At 41.0% G+C, this 13,055-nt stretch overlaps 1 protein-coding gene across 5 annotated transcripts in view; it reads left to right on the forward strand.

Moving 5' to 3' along the window:
* Nucleotides 1–13,055, forward strand: part of MAP3K5 (mitogen-activated protein kinase kinase kinase 5) — a 254,408-nt gene that overhangs the window by 213,704 nt on the left and 27,649 nt on the right. For all 5 annotated transcript variants that reach the window (XM_033235351.1, XM_033235355.1, XM_033235354.1 and 2 more), the window contains 2 exons: nt 6,557–6,742; nt 9,827–9,932. In XM_033235351.1, coding sequence (XP_033091242.1) covers nt 6,557–6,742; nt 9,827–9,932 — 292 coding nt within the window. The remainder of the gene's footprint in view (nt 1–6,556; nt 6,743–9,826; nt 9,933–13,055) is intronic.

Genomic DNA, 13,055 nt, shown 5'->3' on the forward strand with positions numbered 1-13,055 from the left:
ATGTACTCTGAAATAAACAAAAGCTTGTCAGTGAAACTGTCATTCCTTGTTATACTAGTTTGCTAGGGCTGTGTCTTAGTCCATTTTCTGTTGCTATAATAGAATACGTGAGACTCAGTAATTTATAAAGGAAAGAAGTTTATTTGGGCTCGTGATTCTGGAGGCTAGGAAGTCCAAGATCCGGTGGCCCGTCTGCATCTGGTGAGGGTCTCGTGGTGCTTCCACTCATGGCAGAAAGTAGAAAGGCAGCAGGGCTTGAGTGGAAAAAAGAGAGGGACAAGGAGAGCCAACTGGCTTTATGACATCTTGCTTTCCTGAGAACTAACCCAGTTTCATGAGAACTGCATTCATCCTTTCATGAGCCTCATGACCCAAATGCCTCTTTAAAGACTCTGCCGCCTCTCAGTATCATTACATTTCAACGTGAGTTTTGGCAGGACAAATCACATCCAAACCAGGGCAAGCAACCATAACAAACTATCACGTACTGGGTGGCTTAAACAACAGAAATGTATTTTCTCACAGTTCTGGAGGCCGAAAATCCAGGATCAAGGGGTTGGCAGGTTTGGTTTCTCCTGAGGCCTGTCTGCTTAGCTTGCAGATGGCCACCTGCTTATACACTCAAATGGTCTTTTCTGGTGCATTTGCAGCCCTCATGTCTCTTCCTCTTCTGATATGGACACCAGCAACATCAGTTCAATTGGATGAGGGCCCCACCCCTATGACTCACTTAGTCCTAATTAGCCCCTTTGAGGCCCTGTCTCCAAATATATCCCATTGAGCATTAGGGCTTCAACATGTGAATTTGGAGGACACAGAACCATGATACCTGGGAAAATGTGTTCCCTGGAATTCTGTGTACAGATACAAGGAAGAATCCCCTTCCCAAATATTCACCAGGAGAAAAATGGATTTTCCTCAGCCCCAAGCTTCTTGTGGATACAACCTCCCACAGACACGGTCATCCCTGGTATGACACTTCTCATCCTCTTTTAGTTCAGTGGGTACTGGGAACTCATCTACCTGCCTCCTTTACTGTGGCCTCCACCTGTCCTTCATGATCACTGTGGACTACTGCTCATAGCTTCTTCCCTACCTGTGTCCTGAGGAAATAGCTGCAAGAAAAGATTGGGGCTGGAGGAGTCCAGCCAAGTTTTTAGTCTCTCAGTACAACAGTTTACCTGTTCTCATCTTTTATTGAGATATAAATGGAGCAAAGCTCTCTCTTGGCTCTTACGAAACAATCTCAGCCTGTCTCTGTCTTGAGAACCTCACTGTGCTGCTTTGCTGAACATTTTATCGCCTTTGGAATTCCCTAACATCCATCTCTTTAGATCTCACAGAAGGAGCTGAAAGGCCATATATGTGCCAGTAGGGCCTCGGTGCAAGGAAAACTGAAATGAGTGTCTTCTACACGCTCTCAAAAACCTTGACTTGGGTCCTAAAGGAAAGCTGTCTCAGGCAGTTATTCTGAGGCGCAGGAAGAAGGTGCTCTAGAGTGAGGGGAAGCTGGCCTCTGAGTGTCATACATGCTTCGTGGCGGTGGAGACTGGAGCGGTCTCGAGCCATCAGCTTTCTCTCTGGCCTTTCCTTTGGCTCACTGTGATCATTGAAGGACTGAGAACAGGACTGGGTTGATCCAAGAAGAGGAACAAAGCTGGATGGAGAGAGCAGCTGGGCAGCACTCGGAGTTCATTCATTTATTCCACAAATACTTACTGAGCATCAGTCAAAGGCCAGGCACTGTAGTATGTGCTGGGGATACCCTGGGGAACCAAACAAAAGTATCTGCATCCCCTTGAAGGTGATATCCTAGTGGAAGAAGAAAAACTATACATATATATATATAACATATAGTAATAACAGCTAACATTTTCTTTAGGCCAGGTACTATTCTTATTCCATGTGTATGTACTCATTTAATTTTCATGATAGTAGTACTATACCAGTAATTCTATTAGCATCCTCATTTTACACATGAGGAAACAGGCACAGGGGACTTGAGTAGTTTGCCAAAGTCATGCAGTCCTAAGTGATGGAGTTAGGATTTTGACCCAGGCAGTTTGGCTCCGAAGTTTTTGCTTTAACCACCACATTGCTCTGCCTTGCTGGTAGGCCTGATGGTGATAAGTGCTAGGAAAAACGTAAAGTGGGGTGGGGGGTAGGCATTGGAGGTAAAGAAGGAAAGTAAATCACCATTAGCCACTGTGGAGTGAAGGCCTCTCCTGTGGACCTTTAAGATGCTTGGTTTTAGGTCAAAAACACATAAAATCCAGGAATTGCCTAAATCTCTGCCCCCAAAGAATGTGCTTTTCCAGTACAGGAAATGCCAGCTTGTTGGGGTCTATTCTTTGTCTCCCTGCTGGACCATAGCGCCATCAGGAATAGGACTGCCTTGGTCATCACTTCTATGACTGTGCTGAAATACTTAAATGTGGGAGTGGTTAGTCATATTCAATTGTTTGGTACCTCCTAGTTTTAAAGTGCATTTGAATGTTCTCTGTAAAAGAAGAAATGAAAGAAAACCTTAAAAGCAACCATCAGAGGCCTTAGTGGACCGGCATGAAGCTACCAGTGAGTACCCGAAACTGCTGAGCAGAATCACATGCTGAATCCATGATGGCCACGTGATGGTGGGGGCCCTTCTGACTGTGCTGTTAAGGATGCTGGGAATCCTTTCCTATGACATCAAATGGTGATTCAGTGGTAGAACAGGTCCTGACCCAGGTTGACAGCTGCTACTGCAGGTCATTGGGGCAGTAGAATATAATGGTTAGGAGCTTGGGCTTAGCTTGGATTTCCCTCTGTTTGAGGCCTCGTTCCATCACTTAAAGGCTGTGCAGTTTGGGCAACTGATTTAACCTCTCAGAGCCTGAACTTCCTCATCTATAATGGAGGAGTCTACTTTATAAGGTTGCTATCAGGAGTAATGGAGATTGTGAGTGATTTAAATCATAACAGAAAATATTCCACAACTGTTAACTGTTATTGTTATTATCAAGCAGGCTAGTAATAGTTATCTAAATATCTTTAATTTTTTCTACAATCAATCAGAAATAATTCTTGTCATTGTATTATTTCTAGATATGTATTTATATTTAAGCCTACACTTTATAACAAAACCAAATCTAGATATTGGACAGGTCCTCAAACCTTAAACCATGAAAAGCCTTGTAATCTGTAACGTCCTTCTGAAATCCACTCCTGGTTTTTGAGGAAGGAAATTTAAAGGATGAAGACTGGAGAGCACCTTTGAAGAAGACTCTGTGTATTAGGGTTCTCTAGAGGGATAGAACTAATGGAATATATATATATACACACACATAAAGAGGAGTCTATTAAGTATTAACTCACATGATCACAAGGTCCCACAATAGGCTATCTGCAGGCTGAGGAGCAAGGAGAGCCAGTCTGGTTCCAAAACTGAAGAATTTTGAGTCCAATATTTGAGGGCAGGAAGCATCTAGCACAAGAGAAAGATGTAGACTGGGAAGCTAGGTCACTCTCTCCTTTCACATTTTTCTGCCCGCTTATATTCTAGCCACACTGGCAGCTGTGACCACCCAGATTAAGGGTAGGTCTGCCTTTCCCAGCCCACCAACTCAAATGTTAATCTCCTTTGGCAACACCCTCATAGACATACCCAGGATCAATACTTTGTATCCTTCAGTCCAATCAAGTTGACACTCAGTATTAACCATCACACCCTGGTACTAGGAGTGCAGGCAATGCATACTGTCAAATCTATGCTGACACTGAGTCAGGCTCACCAGATACTAGCCAAGATGCTTGTTTTTGAAGGCACATGAATGAGTTAACATGGAGAGACAGGAGTCAGAACAGAAATAAACGATGACATAAGTAGATGAAATAGCCTGAACAGAAAACATTTCCCAGAGTAGAGCATGTTCCTTTGTAGGACAGTGGCACACACATCAAAAAACCAGAAGCAACATGTTTTTCTGTTGTAAAAACAAAGTTAACATCGAAAAATAAGTTTGTCATTTGAAGCCTGCTATTGGCAAACATGTTGCAACTGATTTTTTATTAAGAGAAGCTTCCAATTTCTGCATAACTCACATTTTTCTTCTTGAATATATTTTCATGGTGTTATGATTTCGCCTGTGAATCTTTACCTTGGGTGCAATTTAGTTTGTGGTAAGGAAAAAAACCAACAAAGTTTATAATGGTTCCAGTGTGATTTTAAAATATTCCTTGAATGACAGCTTTCAAGCTTTTCAGTATAATCTTATCTCATGAAAACATAAACATGAGACCGAGCTTCCAAATGAAAATATATTAAGAGAAAGAACTCAATGGTGCATTTCTTTTTTATTTTAATAGACTCCTAGAAATTATAATCTTCACGCCCAGTTGAGGAATTTTAATTTTAATGGTACAGTAAGAAAATGTACAATATAAAATAAAAATGAGATAATAGTTTCTTAAAGTTTCTTATAGTTTCTTACAGTTAAATGGGAACAAATAACATCCTACTATGCTTCCTTAAAGAAGCAGTGTGGGCCAAGCATGGTGGCTCATGCCTATAATCCCAGCACTTTGAGATTACAGCACTCAGGAGGCTGAGGCAGGCAGATCACTTGAGGTCATGAGTTCCAGAGCAGCCTGGCCAACATGGTAAAACCTTAGCTCTACTAAAAATACAAAAGTTAGCCGGACATGACAGGTGCCTTTAATCCCAGCTACTTGGGAAGCTGAGGCAGGAGACTCACTTGAAGTTGGGAGGCAGAGGTTGTAGTGAGCCGAAACGGCCCCACTGCACTCCAAGCTGGGCGACAAAGCAAGACTTTGTCCAAAAAAAAAAAAAAAAGAAAAGAAAAAAAAGCAGTGTGCCTTGCTGAAAGGAGAAAAGTTCCATTTGAGGTTGGGGAAAGTGGCTCACATCTGTAATCCTAGCACTTTGGGAGGCTGAGGTGGGAGGATCACTTGAGCCCAGGAGTTTGAGGCCAGCTTGGGCAACTTAGCAAAACCCAGTCTCTACAAAAAGTTAAAAAACAATTATCTGGGTGTGGTGGCACATGCCTATAGTGCCTAGCTACTCAGGAGGCTGAGGTGGGAAGAGACCTAGAACCCAGGAATTAGGGGCTGCAGTGAGCTATGATTGTACTACTGCACTCCAGCCTGGGTGACAAAGAGAGGCCCTGTCTCTTAAAAAAAACAAAAAGAAAAATTCAGTTTGAGAAAGAGCATTTGTTTGAACATTGTAATATATTTTAGTGTAATAAAATAGGCCATCAGTCCATTCTTAGAAGCAATTGCCTCTTTGATGGGTAAGGAGTAGTTTCAAGAATGAAGTTTGAGATCAGCCCCTCGTGGTTTCAAGGAATTGACACACTGTAAGGACAACTGAAGTACCAAGGACATGTTATAGGTAGACACGCATAGCAATAAGGGAAGTAGACTCCTAAGGAATTCCAACCATAGTGCCTAGCCAAGTCTCACAGACACTGGAAACAGAACATGAGCCTAAGGAACTTCAAGTTCCCGGAGTTTGCACATCTTTTCTCTGGCTTGGTTGCTGTTGACCCTCTGGGTGCGCATTTCTGTTTTTGTCCACTTCTCCTCTCCCTCCCTGATATGGTTTGGCTGTGTCCCCACCCACATCTCACCTTGAATTGTAATTCCCACAATTCCCATGTGTCATGGGAGGAACCCGGTGGGAGGTGATTGAATTATGGGGGCAGGTCTTTCCTGTGCTGTTCTCGTGATAGTGAATGAGTCTCACAAGATCTGATGGTTTTAAAAAATGCGAGTTTGCCTGCACAAGCTCTCTCTTTTTGGCTGCTGCCATCCACGTGAGATGTGACTTGCTCCTCCTTGCCTTCCGCCATGAATGTGAGGCTTCCCCAGCCATGTGGAACCGTAAGTCCAATTAAACCTCTTTCTTTTGTAAATTGCCCAGTCTTGGGTGTGTGTTTTCTGCAGTGTGAAAACGAACGAATACACTCCCTATTGTCTTTCTCAATTCCATTGCTTCTGCTTCTTTTCTTATAGTTGGACATATTCATGACCCTGTTTTATAATTTCTCTTTCTGGGCAGACTTTCAGGTTGAGATCCTATAGCTTGTTGCTCAAATCTCTTTTTAGTTCCCAATTAAAATTTCTGAAAGAATCTTATGGTCTCAGTCTTTTTGGACAAAGCTTTGTTATCTGACTGTCATGGCTACTGACCAGCGTGTGGGGCAGGTACCTTTTCTCTCTGATTATTTCTTGGTGTTGGTAGGAGGATTGCAGAGGAGCCATATAGTTCAAAATGTGGTCTTTCCTTTGGAGACATTTGGAAGTCCAGTTCTTCTCAGAAAGGGGCGTGGGAATTGGATAGGCATGGTGGCTCACACCTGGAATCCCAGCACTTTGGGAAGTAGTGGTAGGAGGCTCGCTTGAGCCCAGGAGTTCGAGACCAGCCTGGGAAATATAGTGAGACCTTGTCTGTACCAAAAGAAAAAAAAGCGGGGACGGGGGTATGGGGATAGGAGTCCCATGGCAGGTATATCCGGCATATGTTGACTGAAGGATTGTTGATTTTTATTCTCAGGGGTCTGAAGAACCGAAACTAAAATGGGAACACATCACAACTCTCATTGCAAGCCTCAGAGAATTTGTGAGATCCACTGACCGAAAAATCATAGCCACCACATTGTCAAAGCTGAAACTGGAGCTGGACTTCGACAGCCATGGCATTAGCCAAGTCCAGGTGGTGCTCTTTGGTTTTCAAGATGCTGTAAGTATGATATTTTGCCAGTGTTTTCCCACACACTAAAATTGGTTAGAAAAATAAGATAAAACATAAGTTCTGTTATTTTTCTTTAAAAATTCCATTGAACTCTGTTCTTTTTGGATGAAAAATGTGAGCTATTCGCCTCTCAGTGTGCTTCTAAGTATCTGATTTGTTGTTTTGTGTGTTTGCATTCCCCAAATTAAAAACACATAAAACCGAATCACCATGGAAAATAACAAAATATTTCCCATGGCTGAACTTCGTTCTTATGAAATTATGTTGGGTCATTGTTTATTTTGACGACTTTAGCAACGTAACACACTTTAGTCATACATTTTCTAATGCTATATGAGAAATGCCATCTAGTGGCCACTGAGAAAAATTTAACAGTACAGATTGAAATGGTGACTGCTGAATAAAACCAGTAATTTTTTTCCCAATTTTTTCTAGTTTTCATACAGAACATTTTTAACATATTTGTTTCATAAATACCTACTCTGTCCTAGCCAGAAATATACTTTCAGAGTACAGAGCATCACTGATTAAAAATTAAAGCACATGATCTAATGAGAGATTGCTGAGAAATCTTCTCTCTAAAATTGAGTTGCTATGCAACACAAACTAAAGCTAGTCTTCTGTAACGGATTCAGAACCCTCTGTCTTATTCTTGGGTGAGACTTATCTGTGGAATTCAGTGCCAAAAAGCCTCAAGCAACCCCCAGAAGACCCATAGCAAGATATGGGAGACTGAAATAAGAAGGTTCTTGACGGTGGTTGTGGTATAAATCTGGAAGTATAATTTTATTTAAATTCCAAAAATTAATTCAGCCCTAATGTGTGCATTGCTTCTACGTAGAAAATGTCTTGACAATTTTATATGCAACATCAAATGATCCCCAATTTAAAGCCAAATCAGAATCCTTCAATAACCACTAGCATTCTCTGAGACACGGTATAAGCCACGTGGTCTTTATGCTATATTGTGGACAGGGACAAGAGTCCTGACTTGATTGAGGGCATAAGAAATTAAAGCAACTGGCAAAGCCTATCACTAATATTAAATGCTAAAAGCATGCTTATGCTGCAACTAGGGAAACCCAGCTGCCTGCAAATAGAGTGAAATAATTTCGCTAATTTGCACTTGCCCACACATTTGGCTTCTAGCCTAGAGGTTGGAAAGCAAGTTTGCTGTAGAATTCAGACTGAGACCTATTGGGTTGTACTCCTGGGCCTTGGGCCAGGTCAGACACACACACACGCCTGGTCTTACTTATTCACTGTCCAGGGTGAGAATGAACCCAAAGTATGGGCCCTGTGATGTAATTTGCTATGTAATAAAGAGCTGAAAGGAGCAGGTCATGGTTATAACAGATCCCTCTTCCACCTAATAAGAATGTAAATTCTTTTGAGATGGAGTCTCCCTCTATTGCCTAGGCTGGAGTGCAGTGGCATGATCTCAGCTCACTGCAGCATCTGCCTCCTGGGTTTAAGCAATTCTTGTCCCTCAGCCTCCAGAGTAGCTGGGACTACAGGCACCTGCCACCATGCCCAGCTAAGTTTTGTATTTTTTAGTAGAGATTGGGTTTTGCCATGTTGGCCAGGCTGGTCTTGAACTCTGGCCTCAGGTGATCCGCCCGCCTTGGACTCCCAAAGTACTGGGATTACAGGGCATGAGCCACCGTGTCCAGCCAGCATATAAATTATTTAAAGAAATGAAGATACCAGGACAAACTCAGCCTGGATGGATTTTCTAGAACAAGTGGGAACCTAGCAAGGGTTTACTTCCTGTGCAACTACTACAAGGAAGTCCTCAAATTGACTCTCTTCCAAACTAGGGGATTTTGATGAAGATGGACCAAGGACAGGCATGAGCTACTGGAGCTCCAGCTCTTGGCATGGGTTTGTGACTAGGTCACCATCTCCCCAGCTGCAGTAGGGATGGTGATTAAATTTTTGGAGTTTAAATAAAATTATACTTCCATAATCATACTATAGGCACTTAGAGGTATCTAACCAGAGCCCTGTTGGGGGAATAGCCTATTTTTTTAGAGGTCTGTGTGAGCCAACAGGTAGTAGAGTTAACCCAAACTTTAAGTGAGCTTGTCTTAGTCTTATGCTAAAAGCTTGTTTTTAGAAAGGTAATGCACATGATAAATACATACAATGGAATATTATTCAAGCTTAAAAAGGCAAGAAATTCTGACACATGCTACAACATGAATGAAGCTTAGAGATGAAGCCAAGTGAAATAAACCATTCACAAAAGGCCAAATACTGTAATTCCACTTATATGAAGGTACCTATAGTAGTGAAATTTATAAGAGACAGAAAGTAAAATGCTTGTTTGCAGGGACTGTGGGAAGGGAGAAATGGGAACTTACTGTTTAATGGGTATAGAGTTTTAGTTTTGCAAGATGAAGAGTTCTGTGGATGGATGGCAGTGATGGTAGTACAATAATGTGAATGTACTTAATGCCACTGAACCATATACTTAAAAATGGCTAAGATGGCCAGGCACGGTGGCTCCTGTCTGCAATGCCAGCACTTTGGGAGGCTGAGGCAGGAGGATTGCTTGAGCCCCAGAGGCACAGGTTGCAGTGAGCCATGATCCCGCCACTGCACTCCACCCTGGGTGACAGAGCAAGACCCTGTCTCCAAAGCAAACGAAAAATAATAATAATAATAATAAATAACTGAAAATAATGAACAGTAAGAACAGCCTTTATTTTTATTTAAAGTCTCTTAGAGCCTGTCTTCCTCCTTCACCCCCTCCCTCCATCCATTCTGTAGACATCATAAAAGCTAAAAACTGCAGATTCTGAGTCCCAAAGAAGCAACATTCTCATTTGAACCAGACTGCCTTTCACTTAAATAACTTATTTGCTTACATGGGGCTCACTGAACTTTGATTTGAAGTAGCAATTTTTACTTTATTTTCCAATGACGAAGAATTACAAAGAATTCAAGGTGAAGAAACTTTTTAGTTTTTTTTTTTTTTTTGTAAATGGAACTTCATCTAACTGCTTGGATCAGCTAGGCTATTTGCAATTAAAAATTAAAGCAGGCTAAATATCACTCTCTCTCCAGGTCAATAAAGTTCTTCGGAATCATAACATCAAGCCGCACTGGATGTTTGCCTTAGACAGTATCATCCGGAAGGCGGTGCAGACAGCCATTACCATCCTGGTTCCAGGTCAGAGATATTTAATTACTCTGCACATATTTAGTGCTTGGATATTTTAGATTAGTGTTCATCTGTTATTTCTCATATCACTTTAGTACTTTAAAAATCATAATACCCTTTTTTAAAGAAATATTTTCAATGTCACCAAATAGTACCTATAGTCTGGATAATGGTACACAAAGCAAAATATTTACTAAGAGTGAGGAAGGCTTGCTTCCCCTGTCTTTAAGGAATGTGTTTAGATGTGAAGAGAAAGAGAAAAATATACAGGTGACTCAGATAAATATGCATTTCAAAATATAGATATCTGGACCACAAAACACATTCTTACATCTTTTATCCAGTGGTTCCCAAATCTTCCAGTGTATTGAGCAATTTAAGGAGGCACTGCATAGCTCATTGCATTGAGCAATTTAATTGTCTTTAAAATTACAGCTTTCAAAGCCCCATCTGAGGCCAAATAAGAATCTGCAAGGAATAAAGCCCAGGAATTTGATTTTTTTAAGACTAGTCTTTTAGAGCAGTTTAAGGTTCACAGCAAAATTGAGTGGAAGGTACGGAGATTTGGCACATACCCCTTAGCCTCACACATGCATGGCCTCCTCCATTATCAAGGTCCCCCACAGAGTGGTATATTGGTTGCAATCAATGAATCTACATTGACATGTTATTATCACCAAGAATCCATAGTTCACATTAGGGTTCAGTCTTGGTGTTGTACATTCTCTAGGAATTCTACATATATAATAACACATATCCACCATTATAGTATAATAATATTTTCACAGCCCTAAAAATCTTCCGTGTCCCACCTATAAGAACCTGATTTTAATACAGCTCCCAGGTTGTGTTGATGCACAGCCAAATTTGGAAATCACTGGTCTAGACACAGCCCCAGCTATGTTGGCAGTGAAATACAAGAGGGGTAGTGTTGATGAAACAAGGCTTCTTGGCATAAGTGAGGAGTGTATTCATACTCTAAGGCAAAACTTCCAACATGTGTTGATAGTCTACCCCTTAATAAAAAAATTGTAGGCAAAGCTCTTCCACCCTGTGTGAGTGTTGGGGTGGTGGGTGGATGCATGGATGAGTATGTAGGTAGGTAGAAAGAAAGAGCAGTTGACCAATTGATAGATGGATAGATACAGATTTATATATATTTATATAAACAAATTAGAAACATGTTCTGTTGTACTAATTTGTACCTGTATTATAAAGCATTCTAAAATATAAATTTAAAAGGATAAGATCGATATGAAATATTTTCATTTTAGTTTTCGTTTCTTTTTTTTTTTATAAGTAGAGACAAAGTCTCACTCTGTTGCCCAGGCTAGTCTCAAATCCCTGGGCCTAAGCTGTCCTCCCGCCTCAGCTTCTCAAAGTGCTGTGATTATCGGCGTGAGCTGCTGCACCTGGCCCTGAAATATTTTTAAATTAAAATTATTTATAAATGGTACTACAAACTTTTAAGTTCAGGCCAACCCTTCTGAGTTGTGGAATTCCCTTTCTTCTCATAGAACACTTGAGTGTTTGACATGAGAGGGAGAGCATCCGTGTCAATCTTTATGTTAAACATTGGTCAACATTAAGTTATTTCTTATGTAAGAAAGAAACAGAAGTTCTGCTATCCCCGAACATGTTACTTCTACCTGGAACACACCTCCACCCCACGTCTCTCCTGTCCTGTGGCTTGCACCTTTGCATTCTTCAGGCCACCGAGAGTCTGGACCTATCACCAAATCTCAAGTAGACTTCCTCTGTTATTCTCTCTCCTTGGAAATGGTTTTCACCAATTTGTGATGCCACAATCTGAAACTACTTTTGTTTCTAGTTTAATAGCTGTTACCCTCACCAGAGGGTAACTGTTTCTGGTTTATTTTATTCTGAGCCTAGCATACTGTCCAGTACAGTGCATGGAAAACAGTGAATCCCTGATTCACAGTTGGTTGAAACAATAAGTAAATGAGTTTCACCTGATTATAACAAATTAGGGGCTGGGTGCAGTGGCTCATGCCTGTAATCCCAGCACTTTGGGAGGCCGAGACGGGCGGATCACGAGGTCAGGAGATCGAGACCATCCTGGTGAACACGGTGAAATCTCGTCTCTACTAAAAATGCAAAAAAATTAGCCGGGCATGGTGGCAGGTGCCTGTAGTCCCAGCTACTCAGGAGGCTGAGGCAGGAGAATGGCGTGAACCCAGGAGGCAGAGACTCTGTCTCAAAATAAAAAAAATAAAAAAAATAAAAAAAATTTGGATGGAAATTTTGTATAGTGTAGAAACTTAGAAAAAAATTCTAGAGAGGCTTTGAAGCACATGATTAGTAGTTGGATGTGAACCTAAGAAGTTCATGCTTTAAGGAAGTCAAACAATACTTTTCTTCAGATGCTTTATCATTAGGATAAGGCTGGTTGTATGGAATGTGCTATAGAGGGGTTAGATATTCAAAAGATCTATGGGATAAAGGGGGAATAGTGTGTATCACTGAAAGGGAGAGGTATGGGCCATGAGTTAAATACAGTAGCACCCTAAATTAAGGACACCTAAATGAAGAAAGGAAAAAGAGAGTATATTTTGAAACAACTTAAATAGCCTATAAATGATCTGTTTACTTAATTTAAAGAAAAACAAAAAACTTCCTTTTAGTAATGATTACCTAATGTAATGTGGTATCCAGAATAGAAAATGAACATTAGTGAAAAACTGAGAATCTGAGTGAAGTCTGCAGTTTAGCTAATAGTATTGTACCAACGTTAATTTAATCATTCTGAAAAACATGCCATAGTTATGTAAGATATATTAGGAAGAGCTGTGTGGATGGTATACAGGAATTCTTTGTACTATCTGTGCAATGTTTCCATGAATCTAAAATTCTTCCAGAATAGAAAGTTTAAAAAGCAAAAGTAACTGTAGGTGAAACTCTGTTAGGTTTAGGGAGAACAGCAGGGAGGTTGCAGAGGGAGCTGTCCTTGCACGAGTATCCCAGGAATGGACACTGCTGTGACCAACCATGTGTGGAACAAGGCACATTGTTTATTAAAAGTGTTTGCTAAAGAAAAAATGCCTGTCATCACTGGCCATCAGAGAAATGCAAATCAAAACCACAATGAGATACCATCTCACACCAGTTAGA

Source organism: Trachypithecus francoisi, unplaced genomic scaffold (assembly GCF_009764315.1).
Source record: "Trachypithecus francoisi isolate TF-2019V2 unplaced genomic scaffold, Tfra_2.0 Lachesis_group15, whole genome shotgun sequence".
Taxonomy (NCBI): Eukaryota; Metazoa; Chordata; class Mammalia; order Primates; family Cercopithecidae; genus Trachypithecus; species Trachypithecus francoisi.